This window comes from Ovis aries, chromosome 1, assembly GCF_016772045.2.
Source record: "Ovis aries strain OAR_USU_Benz2616 breed Rambouillet chromosome 1, ARS-UI_Ramb_v3.0, whole genome shotgun sequence".
Classification (NCBI taxonomy): domain Eukaryota; kingdom Metazoa; phylum Chordata; class Mammalia; order Artiodactyla; family Bovidae; genus Ovis; species Ovis aries.
The window spans coordinates 192,883,599-192,906,543 of NC_056054.1; the positions used below are offsets into that span (position 1 = coordinate 192,883,599).

The following is a 22,945-nucleotide window of genomic DNA, read 5'->3' on the forward strand; positions in this document are numbered from 1 at the left end:
ATTTTCCCAAACCAGGAATCGAACTGGGGTCTCCTGCATTGCAGGCAGATTCTTTACCAGCTGAGCTACTGGGAAGCCCATAAGATAACCTAGCCACTAGCAATGAGACAAATTCTCTGCACTCATGGAGCTTAGCTCCCACTGAGAAAAACACAAGAAGCAGAAGAAAACAAAAATAAAGGATATAATTTCAGGTAAAAATATAGTAAGGGTGTGATGAACCGAGTAAAATGATAGTGACAAGAGTGCTATTTTTGAAAGGTCAGGAAGGCCTTTAAAGGAAGTGACATTAGGTCAGAGATCTGGAGGGAGGGAGGCGGCCACTCAGAGTTCTGAGTGGAAAGCATTAAGGAGCACAGTCAGTCACTGCCCTGAACAGAAAGAATTCCTTCTTTTCCTTAAAAAGTGAATATCTCAGAGAAAGAGCCTTTAAAGTTTGGTATGTTATGGTTTCACTCTTGTGATATGGTGATAATGTTTATAAGGTCTAGTGCTGTAAATTTCCCTCTATTGCTTACAAATTTGAGAATGAATTTTGTTTAGGAATGTAAGTCTGTTATAAAAGTACTGTCTTATCTAAATGCCACCTCCTGCAAATGTGATATATAGACAGACAGATTCAATGGAATATTACTCAGCCATAAAAAAGAATGAAATAACGCCATTTGTAGCAACATGGATGGACCTAGAGATTATCATAGTAAGTAAGAAAGTCAGAAAGAGAATCAAATACCGTATGATATCACTTATACGTGGAATCTAAAGCACGACACCAATGAATTTATCTATGAAACAGAAATGGATTCACAGACATGGAGAACAGACTTATGTTTGCCAAGGAGGAGGAAAGGTGGAAGCAGAGAAGGACTGGGAGTTTGGGATTAGCAGATGCAAACTATTACATATAGGATGAATAAGCAACAAGGTCCTACTGTACAGCGTGGGAAAATATATTCAACATCCTGTAATAAGCCATAATGGAAACGAACATGAAAAAGAATATATATGTGTAACTGAGCCACCTTGCTGTACAGCAGAAATTAATACAACATTGCAAGTCAACTATACTTCAATTAAACAATAAAAGAAAACCCTCTGCATATTCACAAAGGCACAGAATCCAGTTCCTAAGAAAGAATCTTTCCAAAGCTGGTCATTCCGCAGAGAGAGAAGCAGCCCAACCAAAAGTGCCCCTGGGCTTAAAACTGCATTTTCCCCCGCCTCTGCCCCCATTCCCTCTCTCACCCCAAGCAGAACAGACTGCCTAGAATTTGCAGCTGGGAGGGTCATCCAAGGCACAGAGAGAGAAGCTGCAGAAGATGTCTTGGCGTTCTCAGCTTTTAGCCCTACATGCCTAGCTCTGGTGGAGATAGAAATGACAGTCTGTCCTTCACAGTGGGGAGACTGAAGCTCTGAGATGTGGGTGGCTTTCCCAGGATCACATAGAAAGCCAGCTCTCATTCCTAACCTTCGCTCCGTGGCTGTGTCACATTCCAGGCCAGGGACCACATGGGTGGAATTCAGGCTCCATTTTCGGGAAACGGGGTTTGTTGCTTTTTCATTTACACAAAAAATGAAAAATAAATAACAGATGTTTGAACACATGTTGCAACTCTCCTTACTGGAACTTAAAAGTGCATTCTGACTGAGAAAATTAAATTAGAAAATCCACACAGCAAAAAAAGATGTTTTGAATGAAATACACTTTGTCTTTCCCTCTCTCTCACACACACACACGAACAATATCTCCTTGTTTCTTCTTCAGAGAGCAGCTGTGAAAGAAATTGGGGGAGGGAGATGAATATAACATCCCATCTTTGTGTTTCATACAGAGCAAAGCTTTTAGACCAGCCTTCCTGAACTGTAGGGGGCGGGGCATGCCTTAAAATTAAACATCAGTGACCTGAACAGGCTTATAAAATAAGCTTGGGAGAAGTCAGTCACCAAGACAGGGCATCTCAGAGTGGATGATTTTGCGTGCGGAAACTGCTTTCACCTCGATAAAAAAGGTATGTACTGTGGTTTTAATTCTCATTTCAGCTAAAAATAATAACTAAGATGATTGAGGGCCTTTGGCCAGTTGCTTTGCAGACTTGGTTTCATTTTTCCATAAACGACCTTACAAGGGGGATATTTTTAGTGCTGTTTTTCAAATGAGGAAACTGAAGTTCAGATATCCTAAGCAACAGGCCTAAAGTAAGACCACCAACACATGCCAGAGCTGAGGTGTCACCCTGAAAAGACTCACCTCAAAGTCCTCTGTCTGCATCAGGCAACCCCCTTGACACTATTATTAGACAATGAGGAATTATTCCTACACCAATACTGTACTAGATGAATTCTCAGGGGGTTATCCAGTGTGCATTGCAGTAAAACTGACCAAAAAGTGAGTTGGAATGTGCTGTGTGAACTGAAAATTCATTTAGTATTAATAGAATTAATTATGAAAATAATTAAATTAAATAGTATTAATATTAACAGAAAATGCAAAGCTTTTTATCTCCTGAAAAATTTTCTTTAGGCGATATGATTTCTTATTATATTCAATAGCAAAATGGTTTTTAAGACCCATATACTTGTGGAAGTGTATTTTATTTTGTCATGTGAAATCTAAAAGTCTCATCCCTAATATTCTGAAGCTCCTTGAGACCAGATACCAGGTCCACACTATCATGCGGGTGTGTAGACTCTTAGGAAACCTGGTCCAAGTTCTGGCTTCACAGCTTATCAGGAAGTAACCTCACTGAGCACATGGAGAATGTTAGTGCAGGACTCTTCCAGACTAGGTGTAGTAGAGACTCAGGTCCATGTAAAATACTGAAACCAGGGCTTCTCCCTGGAGAAGCTCAAGGAGTGTAAGTAGTAATACACAGAGTCAATTCTGGCCCAGGGTGGATGCACCATAACCTTAGCAGAATTCTTTTCTAATTATTTAATATTCAGTTAAGATAATATTTAAATTATATCTATTTTTTAAAGTATTCGAACTCTCTTCATTAGGACCATCTTCCCATTAGTGTTAGAAGAAGATGCAAAAGTAAGTCATACATATCCAAGTTCATAGATACAGGTTAATAATGTGATATACCCTCAGAACTTGCTCAATAAGCATTGCATGAATTAGAATGCAAGGGGCACTGGGTAAAATTGATGGATATTATCAACTCTTTCTCTCACAAGAAGTTTAATCATAGGACTAAAACTACTGTAATAAAGAGGCATCTTTGGAAGAGATGCAGGCGGGATAATTAGCTATGCTCTGAAATCCTGCAGAGCTAAAGAACACATTTCAGCTCACTACGGAACATTTTGTAACAAGATGTTTGTCAGGAGCTGACTTTGGGTCGAACTGTCATGTGGTGAAATGAGATTCATCAGGTATTAGAGGCAGGTGTTTACTGAAACCACTGAATGTGGTCACAGAAGGCAGCAAAGTTCAGGGCTGTGGCAGGATGGAGAGCTGGAGATGGGGCCTGAGCCCCGGCCTTCTGCCCCTCTGGGCCTTAGCTTCCCCATCGGTACACCTGAGGGGAGGGGTTGGATAAATGACCTCTAAGTTTCTGCCCAGTTTTGGGGCCGTGGAGAATGTGCATAAAGTGTGGCCATCCTTGAGCTTAGAACTCCTGGGCAGGACACTGAGCCTGGAGCCGACTAGGGGCCAAGAGTAGAACTTCAGTGGTTCTAACCACGGCTTAGAAAGGAATGCAAATTTTTGTGGGTTTAGGCTGGATTTTGGCAAATCCATCATCCCCTAAAAGGTTAAAAGACAGATGTTGTTTACCTGGTGTCAGGGGCTGATGGGAAACGGAGCCTCGGAGACTAAGGAAAGTAGCCCCCCTCCCGCCCCACCCCCCTCACCGCAGACGTGCTCAAGGCAGGGACTCGGGACCGTCCCTCCTCCCCTCAACCTCACACCAACTTTTACTCGTTATGTAACTGTTCTTTTGAAAAACACGCAACAAAACCTCCAGAAGAAGAGCTATTGATTATTAAAGGTTATTTGGAGATTTAGAGATTCTTAAGAAAGTGGTTATAATTATCCCAGTTATGACACATTCTTTTAAAAACTCAAATCTGAGAACATCTTGCTTGCCTCAATTCAGGCCTCTTCATCACAGGGAGAAAGGCAAAGAGCTGGAAATAGCTCTCGTGCAGCTCCAGGCGAGGACTCACAAGGAAGAGAACAGACTGAGAGCAAGTCAGTGAAAGAAGCTGGGAGCAGCCCAGGCTTCGACCCTTCCAGCAGCGCTGCAGCCCCCACCCCTGCCCACTGTGCACCCCCTCAATAGCAGCTTCCGCACCCAAGGGCTCTGGGCTCACATCAGCTACTGGCCCCTCTGCTTAAATGTATAGCATGTATGAAAATTAGCCTCAACAGAATATTAAGGAAGAAAGGAAGGGAAGGAGGAAGGAAAGAAGGAAGGAAGAGAAATTCAGGAAATACAACAATTTGCTTCTGCATTTCATAATAGCATTTATTGAGCATTTGTGTCAGATACTGCTCTAAATGCTGTCTATATTTTCTCATTTAGTTCCCTTGGAAGTTCACAAGGTTGGTATGATTATTATTCCCACTTAATGCCAAGGAAATTAAAGCATCCATTGGACACAGTTGTACTTAGTGTGTGAAGAGCCAGAATGCAAACCCAGTCAAGGTGATCCTGGAGTCCCCAAGGTTCCCAGGCCTACTCCTGGACTGATAGACAGCCAGCAAGTGGAGGGTAGCGTGGGGAGGTGGAGCCAGGGGAGGCATTTCTTTGATGAACCTCATAGGGCACTAAATGCAGGTTTTGTTTTCGATTAGTTTTTTCTCTCATGGTTCACTTGAGGGCTTCACTCTCTCCCAATCCCCGCCACCTGCCCCCTCCAACCCACACACACATTGCTTCTGTTCATTCAACAAGTGCACACACACACACATACGCACACACACACATTGCTCTGTTCATTCAACAAGTGCACACACACATACGCACACACACACATTGCTTCTGTTCATTCAACAAGCATCTACTGTGCCTGGCACTGGGAAGTTCTGTGGGAGAGTCCAGGGAAAATTAAACATGATGCCCATCCTTGAAAAATATGTAATTAGCTGTGTGGGGTCAGCGGGGAAGCTGGCCGAATAAGTCCAACAAACTGTAATGCCAGGCAGATTGTGTTCTAATGGGGGCACAGAAGTTTCTATCTAGTGAGGCTTACAGAGGAGGAAGACCTCATAGCCACACCGATGACTGAGGTGGCCCCAGAGGATGAGGGGCTCAGAGGGGCTGAGTAGGAGGCTGCCCACACACAGACCAGCGAGCCCAGACATGTTCCTCCAAGGACTCCGTGCCCTCAGAGGCTCCGAACGCCTCCAGCTGCTTTGTTCTCCCCACTCCAGGTCCGTCTCCAGCCTCCCAGCCCAAAGATGGTGCCAGCGCTGCTGCTGCTGCTCCCTGCCCTGGCTGGCCTCTTCGGAGCAGCTGAGGGACAAGCTTTCCATCTCGGGAAATGCCCCAATCCTCCGGTGCAGGAGAATTTTGACGTGAATAAGGTGCAGTAAATGGATAAATCCCTGCTTGTTTTGCTGTCTCCTGTTTGAATAAGCATCCTACCAGGTTTGGTTTTATTTTCCTGCTCTAATGACCACAGCAAGCCTTGGGGTAGGTACTTATCCTCCAAAGAGTTCCCAAAAGCAGACTTTGAGACAAGAACTGGGGAGCAGAGAGGTTCTGGGAGATGATCCCAAGAAGCCTGAGTGGGGTGGTGTGGAAACAGAGAAGGCAGGCAAGCAGTAAGGGGTGAGCTCATGAGCAGGTTACTCTGTGAACAGGCTTCCCTTCTGCTGGGGGTCCTCTGAGGAAATGCACAGTATGTGCCTCAGATTGTCCCGTGGATAGATGCAAGCAGGCAGTGGGAGCTCCCGTGACACTGGACAAGCCTCTCGCAGGGAAGGAGAGCCAGGGGCTTGAGGCGGAAGCTGGCGGTGTGTGTGGGAACTGCCTGGGCTGGAGGTGAGCCCAGAGATGGGCTGAGAGGACGATGGGACACGGCATCAGCAGCAGGTGTTGCAGAGCTGTCACCCTCACTCTACAGATGAAGAGGCTGAGCGTCAGGGGGCTTGCCACCCGCTCAGGTCACGCAGCCAGTAATTGCAAAGTAGGATTCAAAACCAGCCTTCCCAGGAGGGCAGGATCCCATGGGTGCCTCAAATAGGGCCCAGGATAGGATAGCACTTCCCCCAGGGGCCTTCTTGTTACCTGAGCTAAAAAGATATCCATAAAATCAACTCCCCCATATATGGTAAGGATTGTCTCATCATCTTATTCATGTCTTTTGAACACAAAACTTTTCAATATTAATGAAGCCCAAATTATCTTTTCATTTTTTGCTGTGCTTCTGGTGGCATATCTTAAAAAAAAAAAAAAGTTGCCTAGCCTATGTTTATAAAGGCTTACTCCTATATTTTCTTCTAAGGGATTTATAGTTGTAGTTCTTACATGTAAGTCTTTGATTCATTTTAAGTTACATTTTGTACATCGGTGATATAGAAAGGAAACTTCTTTCTTTGGCATGAGGATATACAGCCGTTCCAGACTGTTCAGAAGACTACTCTTTTCCCACTGAATAGTCTTGATACAATTGTTGAGAATCAATTGACCATATGTGTAAGAATTTATTTTTGGACTCACAATTCTATTCTATTGATTTATGTCTGTCCTTATTCTAGCGCTGTATAGTCTTGATTACTGTAGCTTTGTAGTAAGTTTTGAAGTCAGAACATATAAGTCCTTCAACTTTGTTCTTGTGGCTATTCTGAGTCCTTTGTATTTCAACATAAATGTTAGGATCAGTTTGTCAATTTCTGCAAAGAAGCTAGTTGGAATTTTGATAGAGACTGTATTATTAAATCTACGGTCAGTGTGAAGAGTATTGCCATCTTAACAAGTTTAAGTCTTCCTATCCATGAACATAGGATGTCTTTCCATTTATTTAGGTCTTCTTTATTTCTGCAGTCTTTTGTAGTTTTCAGAGTGTGTTTTATGCTTCTTTGGTTAAATTATTTTCATAAGAATTTTATTTTTTGATGCTATTATAAGTGGAAATTTTCTAAATTAATTTGCAGATTTGTCATTGTAAGTATAGGAATACTTTTTATTTCTAGATATTAATTACTGTATCCTTTAACCTTGCTGAGTCCATTTGTTAGTTCTAATAGTTGTCTCTGTGTGTGTGTGTGTGTGTGTGTGTGTATTCCTTAGAATCTTCTATATACAAAACCCTGTCATCTAAAAATGGAGATAGGTTTACTTCTTCCTTTTCATAATTATTTCTAAACATTGCATTCTCCTTATATAGATAGAGAAATGAAGACCCTTCACAAAAATAGTATGTGATCATGAGGGAACATGACATGAAGAGCAGTCTTCCACCTCTGAGTTTCTTCCTTTCTGGAAAATTAAGCTTCCTTGTTTTAAATTGTTGATCATTAAAGTCAGCTTAACAGTAATGGAACTATTTTAAATGCACTGTATAAAATGGAGAATTTTTTGGAGGATGCCTATGAAACCAATTGACCTTTAGCTTATTTCTTTGATGCTTTAAATGCATGTTAAGTTCAGTGATTTTAATTGAAAGATGCCTTTTAACAAATGAGAGGAAAATTTCTGTCATAAATGTGGACATATATTTTAACAAAGAGCCTGATGACCGAAGCAATACTGCCACCTATTTGCAGTATGCTCTCACTTCAAATTCTGATTGCAACTCTTTAATTTTGCTTTGTTTTGCTGAGTAATACATTTTTAAATTTCTAAAATAATTTCAATTAATATTTTGACTAGGTAAATATATTCACCGGGTTCAAAATTCCAAAGGTGCAAAAGAAGATACAATGAAAACTTTCGCTTCCACCCCTGTAACCTAGACTCATTTCTCCCCAGTGACAACCAGTAAAAACAGCTTATGGTGCATCTTTTGAGAGATAATGTGTGTCTATATTAAAAAGCACATATATAATTGCAGTAGGAAGAATGTTGTCCATGTCCTATTCCCCAGAATCTGCAAATAATGTTTCTCCATATAGAAAAACCCACTCCAGTACTCTTGCCTGGAAAACCCCATGGACGGAGGAGCCTGGTGGGCTGCAGTCCACGGGGTCTCGAAGAGTCGGACACAACTGAGCGACTTCACTTTTGGTTTTCACTGTCATGCATTGGAGAAGGAAATGGCAACCCACTCCAGTGTTCTTACCTGGAGAATCCCAGGGACAGCGGAGCCTGGTGGGCTGCCGTCTATGGGGTCGCAGAGAGTCAGACACGACTGAAGTGACTTAGCAGCAGCAGCAACAGCAGCATATAGAAAAGGGGATTTTGAAGTTGTGATTAAAGTTATGGAGCTTGAGATGGTAAGAATATCCTAGATTATCAGGTGGGTCTAATCTAATCATTACAAGCAGAGAACATTTCCCAGCTGTGGTCAGCGAGGTGTGATGGTGGAAGAAGACTCAGAGAGATGCAGTGTGAGAAGGAGTTGACCTGTTTTTGCTGGCTCTGAGGATGGAGGAAGGGATTCACAAATCAAGAAATGCAAATGGCATCTCGGACTTGAAAAGCCTAAGAAGACAGATTCTCCTCTAGAGCCTCTGGAAAGGAATGTAGCCCTGTCGGCACTTTGATTTTAACCCAGGGATCTCCCTTGTCAGACTTCAGATGTACAAAACTATGAGACCATAAGTTTATGATGTTTTAAGCTTGTGGTAATTTGTTACATTAGCAATAGAAAAACCATATAACCTTTTCTCCCAGTTTTACATAAAAGGTAGCTTAATATATATACACTATTTTGCTCCGGGCTCTTTTTCCATTAAGTGTACCTTGGAGATAATTGCCTGTTGTGTTTTAAAAGAGGGTGTATAGCATTCCATTGTATGGATGTGTCATCATTTAGTTAACCCTACTAACGCTCACTTAAGCCACTTCCTGTCTCTTAATATTACAAAGAGAACTGCAATGAATGTATTTCCCTTTGAGAAGGGAAGTTGCATCCAAGCCAACTACTCACTAAAGCAAAATGGAAACGTCAAAGTGATAAACAAGGAGCTGAGGTGAGTGGTTGTGTTTAGGCATACATCATTTCTCATTTTCAGGAGGATACCTTTCCAGAAGTGAAATTGCTGGGCCAGAGTAAATGCAGCTTTAGTTTTGCTTGACGTTACCAAGTTGCCCTCACGAAGGCTGTGGACTGAAGCAGTTTCTATGCTGGGGAATGTGTGGAAGCGGGGTGTGCCTGTTTCCCTTTTCCCTCACCCACACGGTTGCTCGTTTCCTTTAAAGCCGATTCTGCACTGAAGTTAGGGTGTGAGAGCAAGCCCCCAGGGGAAGAATGATATAGGTTTTCTAAATCCTAATCTCATGCCAAAAGCCTCTGTGACCAACTCCTCGTGTGGGGTCTTATGGGGAGAAGTCAATCAATTCTGGAGTCCCAGCTCCCCACAGTAAACATATCCAACTTTGCTCACAATTCAAAGATGCCTTGCAAAATCATAAAATATTTGAGATGACATCTTACATCATCTAAACCAATCCCTTCCTTTTATAGAGTTTAGAGTTTCACATAGGTTTTGACTGAAGAGAACACCAAAAGCATAGCTAAATAAGAGCACTTTAGGAATGGACGGTGGCATTCAACCAATGCCCACACATCCGATTCACTTATTCCCATTGGAATCAATATCTTGCTCAGTGGCTTCTGGGAACAATGCAGACCATTTTGCCTGGCTTCCCCAAGAAAGGGCTCTGTTCTGAAAGACAACAATGGGGAAGAGTTTTCAGGTCCCCAGAGAGCCACAGGGTTTTCTCTGCCTGTTGTTGTCTCTGCAGTATCTTGGAAGATGGTATGAAATTGAGAAGATCCCAGTGAGCTTTGAGAAGGGAAGTTGCATCCAAGCCAACTACTCATTAAAGGAAAATGGAAATGTCAAAGTCATAAACAAGGAGCTGAGGTGAGTGGTTGTGGTTTCAAAAGCATTGTACGTCCGGGAGGCAGCCCTGCAGACTTGTCCTGGGATGACTGGTGCCCTTGCCTTCTAGTGTGAGAGGATGGAGACATTGCTGGGTCTTGGTTGCCTGCTCACAACAGATCCTGAAAGGACAGCTTTTGGCAGGCAGGGTGGTAGGGACTACAAGTCACTCATTCATTTCCATGGCCACTTGCTGAGCATCTTATTGTGTCCCAGACCCTGTGAGAGACCCTGGGGACTTAATGGTAACACAAACTGCAAGATTTCCTGCTCTCACTCCAAAATAGACCTTCTGGAAGCAAAAGATAGCAGAGACTCTCTTGTCTGATCTCCAGTACCAAAAAAGAAGCCCTTTCTATATCATCTGCTGATTGACAGCATCTAGCTTAGCTTGACTCCTTCCAGAAACTGGGAGCTCGTCAATGTCCATGACAGTTTATTCCATCTTCAGACAGTTTTAACTGTTAGAAAACTCCTTTTCTTGTTGAGCAAGAATGAAATGCATACATAGTCACATTCTAGGTTTTGTGGACAGGAGAGCCTACAGAGATAAACTTTTCTATCACTGAGGGCTTCTTCACTGATCCCCAAATTCATAGTTTAAAAGCGATATAAACTTAAAAACAAACTCAGTAAGAACTGCTACTCACCCACCATCAACAAACATGAAAGTAACAATAAACAATGGTAACTAATATTAATTAAGCATTTTTATGTGCAAGGCATGGTTCTGTATGCATATATATGTGTGTGTACAAGTGCATGTATTTATGTATATGTAAATGAGCATAGCTATTCATTTAATCCCCATATTAAATCCATTCTTATGGATGAGGAAACAGAGATACAGAGACGTAAAGTAATTTGCCCAAGAGTCACACAGCTTGTAACTGACAAAGCTGAGATTCAAGAGATTCAAAACCCAGGAGAAAGGACTACCCTGGTGGCCCAGTGGTTAAGACTCTATACTTCCAATGCAGGGGGTGAGGGTTTGAACCCTGGTCAGGGAACTAAGATGCCACATGGAGTGGCCAAAAAATAAAAATTAAAAAATAAATTAAAAAGTTTTAAAGTAAAGTGAAACCAGGGAGAAGTGAAATGGAGAATAAACCAGAAGACAATAAAAGAAGCTGGACATGAAGGGTTGCCATTCCTGTTTCCTAAGTTGTCTAATAACTGTGTTCAACTCCAAGAAAACAAGTACCAGTCAGACTGGAAGTCACACAGGCTCAGAAAGGCTTCCTGTGGCCATCCTATTACCCATTAAGCTTCCCGTGAGCCACAACACAGTGGCTGATTCTCTGACCCCACATAAACCAAAACAATACTGGAAGAGTCTTGAATAAAGAAAAATCAGACTTGTTTCAGAGCTCCTGATATCACTGAGGCCCAAAGAGGGGGAAAACTTTGCAGATCTTCAGACTTCATGTTTTGCATGATTTTTAGTAATCTAGTCAGTCTTTATGTTTTCCTTTGGACCCTTGTCATTTTTAAAGAAGTGAATATTCTTTTTGTGTCAGGTTGATTCATTTGCTTGTAAAATTTCCCTTTTTCCTCCGTCATGCTTTGGAGTCCAGGAGCAATAAACAGCCTTGCAGGCCACTACATATACTCTGAAAAACAGGGTTGAAGTGCCAGGGTCTCACATATCATCCAGTCCTTGGCCATTGCAATTATTGATCCTTATTACCCCAAAACTGTCTTCCTCTGCTCAGTCCAGAGACAGTAATAAAGCAAAGGGGAGGGAATGGACCCAGGACCCAGCCTACCTTCAAGAATCTCCTACCCAGAAATCGCACTGTTGGCCACCATGATTGTTGGTGTCACAAATCTTACCTTTCATTGATTTTTGGCTTTTAACGAGTTCAGATTCTTTTGTTTCTATTTTTTACTCATTGCAGAGCTGATGGAACTGTGAATCAAATTGAAGGTGAAGCCACCCAGGAGAACATCACAGAGCCTGCCAAGTTGGGAGTTAAGTTTTTCTGGTGTAAGTATACACTTCTCTCAGGAGGCGTCAGGGACAGGAGCTCGACAAACTGAAGGCTAGAGCCCTGGGTCGGAGCAGTCCTGTCACTTCTGAGTGTCACCTATACTGATTCAACGCATAATTACCTGTGGACCACCTCCTTCCTGCCATTTGCCGGGCTAGGCCCTGGAGATGCAAAGATGAGCAGGACAGAGCTGGCCAATGTCCCTGGGAAGCTTACATGTCAGTGTGGATACTGACAAGCACCCAGGTGATTTATTATAAAACTACAGGAAGTATGTCAATGGAGGAAGCACAGATTGAAGCCCTTTGGGCATGAGCATAAGGAGGCTCAAGCCAGTCTTCTTTCCCAGAGGGAACTAATAACTGAAAAATCAGTAGTTACTAGAAAAACGGCTAACATGTGAGAAAGTTTAAAAGCAAGAGCTGGTAAGAGTGACGATAAGTTGGAGTCCTGGCTCTGTTTGCCACTTTCTAGACAAATTTTTTGGGTTTCATTTGGTTCCTCTTTCAGTTGGACAATGGGTTTTCCCTGGTGTTGGGAGGTGGAGTTATTGAATAATATCCTCTGAACTTAAAAGGAACTTTGAGACTGGAAAAGAAAGCAGGCAACTATAAAGAATGATTATGTTTATTATGGGTAACTTACATCCAGGCAGAATCATGTAGACGACCATCAGAGGCATTCCCAGCTGCACTGCGTTCTGCCAAAAGGGGGACAGGGACACTTAATGGGGCCACAGCTAAAAATAGAATCTGACTACAAAAGGAAGCATGTCCACACTGACAGAAACTGAGGGATTTGCCTCCCCCTACCCTCACCCCAGGGGTCTCATGACCGTTAACCACCTGTGTCAGCAAAAGACATTCTTCCAGTTTTCATATCAGATAAAGACTGTAAGGAACTTATTTGGCTTGGGTGCTTTCCTTGTGAGGAAGCTAAAGGTCAGTAGGGCAAAAAAGGGGAGGGCTAGGGCTGCAGGCCTAAGATGGAGCTGACAAAACGGAGCCAGCGCCATTGAGCCACACACTTGGCTTGGCTGTGCAGGTCAAGTTCACAAAGGAAATTTCTGGATTCAAATGGAGAAAGTAAACCTCCATCTCTCTTCTTGAAGACCCTTTTAATACTGAACTTTCGGCACTACTCAGATGTCAATCAGTGCCTCTCTATGGGCCCTTTGTGAGGAATAATTTGTTACCCGTTACCACCTTATTTGGGCTTTCCCCAGTGGCTCGGTGGTGAAAAACTCGCCTGCTAATGCAGATGAAGGAGATGTGGGTTCGACCCTTGGCTTTGGAAGATCCTCTGGAGCAGGAAATGGCAATTCACTCCGGTATTCTTGCCTGGGAAATCACATAGAGAGAGGAGCCTGGCGGGCTACAGTCCACAGGGTCACAAAGAGTCAGGCATGACCGAGTGACTAAACAACAGCCATCACCTGATTTACCATATTCTTAAGAATAGTGGGGTTTTCAAAGTTCACACAAGAAGGAAAACAAGCAAACCAACATTAGCCCCTGCCTCCTCCTGTAGGTGGATTATAGAGGAAGCTGGATGGTACAAACCTGGAAAGCCTGGGGCCCCTGGCCTTACATTCTTAATTCCACTTACTGAGTAATGGCTCCATAGGCACTTGTGCCCAGGGCACCTGTCAGTCCAGGGGATCCAGCCAAACCTCCAGATATTACAGGCTTCCAGGTACCACCCAGCAGTCAGGGAATGGGGGTCCAGAGTGATGGCTCTGAACTCCGGCTGCACATTGCAATTACTGGGAAGCTTTCAAAAGTACCAACAAGCTCCAGTTCAGCCTTTGGGAGTTGGCGTGGGGAGAGATGGGCCTGGTGTTTTTCAGAGGTCCCATATGATTCCCACATGAAGCCAGAATTAAGGCCCACTGATGTAGAAGAACTAGAATCCCAGAGCCTGGCTTCCAGGACCCTGGAGATGAAGGTTTCTCTTGCCCTGGTCCCTCCTAATACTGCCTTCCTCTGGTTCTCAGTCATGCCGTCAGCTCCATACTGGGTCCTGGCCACCGACTATGAAAACTACGCCCTCGTGTACTCCTGTACCACAATCATCTGGCTTTTTCACATGGATCATGTTTGGATCTTGGGAAGAAACCCTTATCTCCCTCCAGAAACAGTGACCTATCTCAAAGATATCCTGACCTCTAATAACATTGAAGTTGAGAAAATGACGATCACAGATCAGGTGAACTGTCCCGAGTCCATGTAACCAGGCTCTAAAGGGAGCTGCATTCACTCCATGTTCCTTCTCTTGCTTTGCTTTCCCCTATACCAACCCTCATATAGACAAACCAAACCACCAGAGCAAACTATTACACCTACCAGAAGGGAAACGTGGCAGCAGAAGCCAATGGAGAAGAACCCAAGGCAAGTTGGCCCAAACATTTAGCCATGCACCACTCTGTTACCTTGCGTGTCTGATAATAAACTTGCTGCTGACCTGCTGTGCTCACAGTAGATTCTAAACTGGACTAATTATTGTGGGGTTTTAATTAGAAGCTTATGTTTGGAAATCCTTAAGCAGTGATGTTGAAAAAAAAAATGAAGCCCTGAACAGTTTAAAGGTAACAATCCTGTTTCTAGAAAGAGAAAGCTGATGGCAAAGTGACCTGAATCCAGGTGCCCCCATCCTGCAATAGGCAGTCCTTAGTGGGGGGAATCCTATGGAATTTTTGAGTCTCTGACAGGCAGTTTCCTGGAAACATTTGCTCTCAGGAGGTCTTCAGAACCACGTGAAGAATGGGACCATCTTGAGTCTGTGCAATGAAGAGAATCTGTGAGGGAGAAGCTATGGGAATTTTTAAAGAAAATAATTTTTTTGTCTTTTATTCAACTGATACTTACTGGGACTCAAGAGCATTCCAGGCATTGAGAAATAGAATCTGTTTCCTCCCACAGAAGCTCACAGACTAGCGAGGGAGACTGACAAGTAGAGATATGGATTTTAATCCAAGCTGAGGGGTGCAAAGGCAGAGGCGTATGGAGGGAGCCGGGGAAGCTCTGAGAAGATCTCAACCCCTGCCAGACACAGGCATTTACGAGGTGGTACAGTCACACATTGGGGCATTCCAGCTTCAAGGAGTCAGGAAGCACCTGGAGCTTGCTGCTGATTCTTTTTTTTTTTTTTTTACATTTTAACTCTTAAAATCAAAACAGCCTCAAAATGATCACCCTGCGATTATTCTTATCTCGCACAATATTTGTAATCCATTAATGTTTGGGAAATGAATAGAAAATGAAGCCATTTGATTAGATTTTTGCGTTTTCAGCACAAATATAAAATATTCATTTCCTGGAGCATTTGAGACTCTTCACTGCTTTATATTAAAAGTTATAAAAATTCCAAGAAACTTAATATGTATCATTTTCATTTCACTAAATAAATATGACCTCAAAACGTAGCTTGCAATTCAAAATTCCTAAAGGCTGAAACTCACTAGATAAAGAGATGGGAAGGAAGCTGTAGGTATTAAAGAAGAGCCTCTTCCCACATCTCAGCCTTCTGCTGCTTCCTATGCCTTATGTCACTGCCCACCCCAGTGGAGGGCGCCTGGCTTGTCTTTTATAGTTCTTCCCAGAGTGTTGAGCTGATTGTCTAGCTCTTACCTCATAGTACAAGACAAGTTATGATTGTGTTAATAGCTCTTGCTGCTGCTACTGCTGCTGTTAAGTCGCTTCAGTCGAGTCCGACTCTGTGCGACCCCATAGACGGCAGCCCACCAGGCTCCCCCATCCCTGGGATTCTCCAGGCAAGAACACTGGAGTGGGTTGCCATTTCCTTCTCCAACGCATAAAAGTGAAAAGTGAAAGTGAAGCTGCTCTTAACAGCTGTCTAATAGCATCTAAAACAACAAACGTGACTACATTTTGCTTCTTTTACAGTGTCTTGCCCAAACATAGGCTCACAATTCTTGTGTGAATCAATTACTAAGTCAATAGATGGATGGACTTGAGGTGTTTGGGAAAGAATAAGGAAACTAAGAAGCAAGTATCAGGGGTCATTGAATCTGAGAAAATGGGAGGAATTCAGAGGGTAGCATGGAGGCAGCATGGGGTAAAACAACAAAAATTTCAGAAGAGAAAGCAAGAGCAGGGGGAATTAAACAGCAAAATAGAGACAGTAGCAAAACCCCATGTGCCCATAAATAAATGACCCCCATGATGCTAAAGCTGAAGCTCCAGTACTTTGGCCACCTCATGTGAAGAGTTGACTCATTGGAAAAGACTCTGATGCTGGGAGGGATTGAGGGCAGGAGGAGAAGGGGACAACAGAGGATGAGATGGCTGGATGGCATCACTGACTTGATGGATGTGAATCTGAGTGAACTCTGGGAGTTAGTGATGGACAGGGAGGCCTGGCATGCTGCGATTCATGGGGTCGAAAAGAGATGGACACGACTGAGTGACTTAAATGAAATGATGTACCCATCATCAGTGCCAGTATTTCACCAATCTTGCTTCAGCTATCTTCATCAACATTTCACCAATCTTGCTTCAGCTATTACCCATCCACCTCTGGTATTTTTTCAAATAGTGTTTTGAAGCAAGTACTAAATAGCACATCCTATTATTTTTCCTGTTAACTACTTAAGTATAAATCTCTAGCAAGTACAGGCACTTTTTAAACCAAAAAAAAGAAAAGAAAAGCAAGGTTATATCTTACATCCTGAAAGTACTCAGAGAATGTAATTTAATTTATGTAATATAAAGATTATTTTATATTTTCCATATGAAAGGAAAGATATATGTACAGAGGTGTTCATCATACTTTTACTTGTACCAGCCCCCAAACTAAAAGGAGCTAAAGTAAAATGAAAACTAACAGCAGAGGAGTGAAGGGAAGATCCCCTGGAGGAGGGCGAGGCAACCCACTCCAGTATTCTTGCCTGGAGAATCCCATGGACAGAGAAGCCTGGTGGGCTCAGTCCATAGGGTCGCAAAGAGTCAGACACGACTGAAGCAACTTAGCATGCATGTAGAGGAGTGAGATAATAAATTATGGAACAGCCACTTGAAGTAATGTGGTATACTCCGTAAATTTGTAGTTATGAAGATAAAGGTCACATGAGAGCTGGTGCCTCCCTGCCACACTCACTACTGATGGGGGTAGGGAGGATGGGGGGGGGTGGGGAGGAAGATTAGGGGTCCCTGCATGTGGCCTTGCTGCCTGCAGAGAGTCTGGAACATGTGCTGTGCTGACCCAGCCACATTCAATAGGACTAAGGTGTGTCTACCTGAGCTAATGACTGCCAATCCGCAAGCTAAACAGAAACTTCTGATGGCCTACCTGGATGGAAAAGATAAATTAGGCCAATCTAATCAGAATTTGACTTTAAGAGATCTAGAGAAAGGATAATTGAAAACTCTGTAAGTAATAACTGTAAGGTCGTATAGTTTGGGGTGGCCATTTTTGTCGATCCACAACTGAAGTTATGAGAGTGCAGAGGAGAAATGCAAAGATAAGCTCATACCCCACCTAAGGCCTCTGACAGCAGCTTCGTAGCTGATGGCTGTGTCCCAGCTCTAATTCCTGTGGGGCTTAGCTATCTTAGGTTCCTGTCCTTGGATTTCTTTAAGATTAGGCTCACACATACACCTACCTACACACACACACACACACACACACAACTTTTTTTTTCTTTTGAGCTAATTTAACTTGACTGAGTAAAGTTCTTTGCAACCTAAAATAGCCCTAAGACAAAAGTGTTCACTTTTTGAGTGAAAAAAGGCAGCAGTATTGTACTTGAGTTGTACTTGTAGTTACATAAAATGATGGCATGCAATCAAAGACTGAAGGTGAACAAAGAAATGAAGGCAATTGATGTCTTAGAATAGTGTAATTACAGAGTGATTTGCTTTCCTTTTTTATTTTTGCTGCTGGTATTTGTCGTGTAGGCCTTAAAACTTTAGACCCCAAAACTTTCTTCTAGTTCAGCCAGACCCTCTGGCAAGTTGAGTTCCAAATGTCAAAGAAATAGAACTTTAGAAAATGTTTGTTTTCACAGTTGTCTAATTGTTGTATTATTTTATTGAAAAGTTCCCCCCAACACAATCACTTTCATATTAATAATTATGAGAAACTATTAACATTTTGAATATTTGTTAAATATGGTTAATTTTTATGCTAAAATCAAATATAAGATGAAAATAGGTTCATCAAATGTAGGTTTTCCAGCAGAATAAGACAATCTGAACTACGCTGTTGGGAGAGCTGGCAGTGTAATGGAAAGCATGTTGGGACCTCGGATGAGATCCAGGGCTCTAGTCCTGGCTTCAGAGGACTTAGCCAGCATCCCTCTCCCCTCCAGGCCTGTCTCTTCACCTATGTGTCATTATAAGAACTGAACTACAAGATGCACCTCTAAGGACTCTTCTAGGTCAAACATTTATAGTTCTGTACATTATAGTTTTGTTCAGTTCAGTTCAGTTCAGTCGCTCAGTCGTGTTGGACTGTTTGCAACCCCATGAACTGCAGCACGCCAGCCTCCCTGTCCATCACCAACTCCTGGAGTTCACCCAAACTCATGTGCATCGAGTCGGTGGTGCCATCCAGCCATCTCATCCTCTGTCGTCCCCTTCTCCTCCTGCCCTCAATCCCTCCCAGCATCAGGGTCTCTTCCAATGAGTCAGCTCTTCGCATCAGGTGGCCAAAGTACTGGAGTTTCAGCTTCAGCATCAGTCCTTCCAATGAACACCCAGGACTGGTCTCCTTTAGGATGGACTGGTTGGCTCTCCTTACAGTCCAAGGGACTCTCAAGAGTCTTCTCCAACACCACAGTTCAAAAGCATCAATTCTTCGATGCTCAGCTTTCTTTATAGTCCAACTCTCACATCCATACATGACCACTGGAAAAACCATAGCCTTGACTAGATGGACCTTTGTTGACAAAGTAATGTCTCTGCTTTTTAATCTGCTGTCTAGGTTGGTCATAACTTTCCTTCCAAGGAGTAAGCGTCTTTTAATTTCATGGCTGCAGTCACCATCTGCAGTGATTTTGGAGCTCCAAAAAATAAAGTCAGCCACTGTTTTCAACTGTTTCCCTGTCTATTTGCCATGAAGTGATGGGACCAGATGCCATGATCTTTCTTAGTTTTCTGAATGTTGAGCTTTAAGCCAACTTTTTCATTCTCCACGTTCACTTTCATCAAGAGGCTCTGTAGTTCCGCTTCACTTTCTGCCATAAGGGTGGTGTCATCTGCATATCTGAGGTTATTGATATTTCTCCCGGCAATCTTGATTCCAGCTTGTGCTTCCTCCAGCCCAGGGTTTCTCATGATGTACTCTGCATAGAAGTTAAATAAGCAGGGTGACAATATACAGCCTTGACGTACTCTTTTCCTATTTGGAACCAATCTGTTGTTTCATGTCCAGCTCTAACTGTTAATAAAGTAAATTTTTCTAAGAAGGGAGGAATACCTGTAGCTTTATAGAGAAAAGACATCATAAATTTAAAAGACCAATTCTTTGAATTGTTTTGTCTCCTCCCCCTTACCAATGTACACACACACATACAAGCGCACACTTTGATTTTCAATCAGTACATGTATCTTTTTTCCTACTCTACAGTATTTGGATGAATATTTTACTTCCATAACATGTTACTTTCTGTAAATGCATTGGGAGTATTATATTTAATTCTCCTGAGTTTTCCTAGGCTGCTAATTCCAATGTAAAAATGCCAACCTTAACTCTTCAGCCTCTTCAGAGACCCAGAGGAGCAATAGTTTATTGAATTATAAAGTGACTCTTCCATAACAAAATTTCGAAGAGGGCTTGGGACAAGCACTGTCAGGAGCTGAAGTTGGATAAGCACAGTCAAGTATTCAGACCTTTATCCCAGTCCCTTCACTCAAGCGTGCTGAAGCCCTAATGATGCCTCTGGACGCCGCAGAGGGGTAGGTACTCACTTCTGTTTATTTCAGTGCCCCTTTGATTTTTTTTTTTTTCCAGAGGGAGGGTATTGTTGCTTTACAATGTTATGTTAGTTTCTGCTGTACAGCAAAGTGAATCATCTATTTGTATACATATATCCTCTCCCTCTTGGTCCTCCCACGCCCCATCCCACCCATTTAGTCATCACAGAGCATGAACCTGAGCTCCCTGCACTATATAATAGGTTCCTTGATTAACACACCCTCCTGGCCTAGCTCCATCCCCCTGGTGGTCCCTCAATTCAAGCTTTCCTGTCTCTCCTCCCTTTGTTACTTCTCAGGCACCCAGTCTACTGGCTCTCAACTAATGCAGGCCAGTTTCCTGAGAGAATACATACTTTCCTTAGGAAGACATCCCGGAATGGGGAGAGTGTGGGCTAAAGAGGGAAAATTTTACAAAAATTTCCCCAAGCAAATCAAAATTGCTTCATGCCTCAGTAGAGAACTCTTTCTTTGTTAGAACTATTTGCCTCTCCCCTTGTCTCCCATCCCAATCCTTTTCATGCATATCCTTTCCCTTACTAAAATCTGCTGCTGTCAAAATTCTTATTTAACCACCAGGTGTACATCAGTACTTTTGCAGAGCAGTTTGACAATATCTAGCAAAGTTGAGAATGACACAAACTTCGACCTAGTGATTCTATTCTCTGGTAAATATCCTAGAAATATTCCTGTATATGAGCACAAACGTTCATTGTGTCCCTGCCTGAAGGACTGAGAATCCAGGCACAACCTAAATGTCCATCAGCAGAATTGATCTTAAAATTGTGATACACACACACACATACACACACACATGCACACATAAAAGGAATACTATCTAACAGTTAAAGTGAACTATAGCTACATGTGTCAACATACATAATTTGTAAAATATGTGTTTACATATATATATAATTTAAAAGATGCAGAGAGAGGCAGAGGATAAAAGCAAATGGCAATAAGCAGAAGGATATGGTATGATACCGCATATAAAATGGCTTATTATTTCAGATTACAAGCATATGCAATAAAAGCATAAGGAAATTCAGAGAGTATTAAACACCAAATTCAAGGTTACTTCCAGAGGGTAGAGAGAGGAGGGTTGCAATTGGATTGCAACACAGGCAGCTACCATTGCCTTGGAACTGTATTATTTTCCTGTTGCTGCTGTAACAAATTACTGCAAACCTGATGGTTGAAAACAACAGAACTTTATTCTCTCCCAGTTCTGAAAGCCAGAAGTTCAAAATGTGAAGGTGTGGGCAGTGCCATGCTCCCTTTGCAGGCTCTAGAGGCAAATCTGTTCCTCACCTCTTCCCTCATCTGGTGGCTGCCAGCATTTCCATGGTTTGTGGCCACATCACTCCAATTTTCAGATCTCTTTCTGATGCATCTTCACAAGACCTCCTTGTGCAGACAAGTGTGTGTATGTGAACATCCCTGTGTCTCCCTCTTATGAGACTCTTGTCGTGACATTTACGGCCCATCTGGATAATCCATGATAATCCCCCCTGCAATCTCAAGACCCTTAACTTGAGCACACATGCAAAGATCCATTTTTCCAAATTTAACATTTACAGGTTTCAGGGGTTAGGACCTGGTATCTTTGGGAGGGGTACATTTTCAGCTACCACATAATGTTTTATTTCCTGAGCTGAATGCGGGGGGGGGGGAGATAGCATATATAAGCCCATGGCTGTCTCCCATGAGATACTGTTATCTGCGCATGTGGCTTACATCAGACACTGACCGTGACCATGAACCTCTCGAGGAAGGAGAGGTCTCCGGGAGATTGAAGAGCAGTTGCAGTGGGAGTAACTCAGTGGGAAGCTTAGGAAACCAGGAGTCGTGTTCTAAGAGCAGGGGGTATGCACTTGTCATTTCGCAGGTCAGTTCTGGCTCAGGTAAGATTCAGGGCATGGCACCCATAAACTGACTCCTCTTGTTTTTAGAATTTTTGTGAGTCTCTTTTAAGGTGTCAAATTAAAATGTTTAGAGAGTGAAACATTTTACTTCTCCAAAAGACTTTCAAGTCTTCCCTGAAGAAAATTTAGTCTTAAAGGACTTGAAGAATAAAAAATAAACAAATCTCCCTCCAAAAAAACCTTTCAAAAACTGAGTGGATTGGATGCTAACTTCTAGCAGTAGACTTTCAGGCATTGAGGACAGGTCAGGGGAGAAAAACTCCAGTCATAATACATAGGCAGTCACCAGCCGTACCTATCTTTAATCCATGCCTTCTGTCTCCAGCCCTTCCCAGGTCAAAAGAGTTACCAGTGCTCTGTGAGTCTGCTCTGCCCCCAGGAGGTGACAAATGGGCTCAGAACCTCTCCAACCAGGATGGGCAGTACATGGGAAAGCAAGTGGTCACTCCTTTGTCAGCACAGTTTGGCTGTGACTAAGCACATGTTCATTCTTTGTCTGCAGCCTGGGCAGAGCAGGACTGGTGAGGTCAGGGCCTGCACAGAGTCAGAGGACTGCCTGCGTCCACCCTCCCCAAATGAGGGATTGGTTGGTGATGATCAAGACCAACCCTACTGTAGGATGCTATGGAAATCTGACATCTCTGCATTCTGCCTAAAGGCACTGTCAACAAAATGTTCTGTGCATGGGAAACAGACTACATGGGTCATTTTTGCACCTATGAGTTATTAATGTGAATAACCTCTCTACTTTGCCACCCATAGAAGCTGAGATTGTTGGCATGTCTTTTGACGTTCATTTCTCAGCTCAGATGGCATCACAACAGCCATATACCTAAAGGTGATTGCCTTAGTTACCATCCATCCCATACGTTTTAAAAAATTTCTTTCTTACCACTTTTCACAATCAGCAATTATCTTGTTTACTTATTTGCGTATTTATTCTCTATTTGTCCCACTAAAAAGTGCTTTTTCTGGACTTCCCTGGCAATCCAGAGATTAAGACTCCACACTTCCAATAGAGGGGGTGTGGGTTCAATCCCTGGCTAGGGATATGTGGTCTCACATGCAGCCTGGTTCAGTCCCTGA

The 22,945-nt window shown here is 42.8% G+C and overlaps 1 protein-coding gene across 1 annotated transcript; it reads left to right on the forward strand.

Moving 5' to 3' along the window:
• Positions 1-1,942: 1,942 nt before the first annotated feature.
• On the forward strand, positions 1,943-14,474 carry APOD (apolipoprotein D). The gene is made up of 5 exons (XM_004003026.6): positions 1,943-2,009; positions 5,384-5,536; positions 9,864-9,985; positions 11,905-11,993; positions 13,994-14,474. Exons 1-5 carry the CDS (start codon positions 1,968-1,970, stop codon positions 14,227-14,229), a joined length of 642 nt encoding a protein of 213 aa, XP_004003075.1. The 5' UTR covers positions 1,943-1,967; the 3' UTR covers positions 14,230-14,474.
• Positions 14,475-22,945: the final 8,471 nt, after the last annotated feature.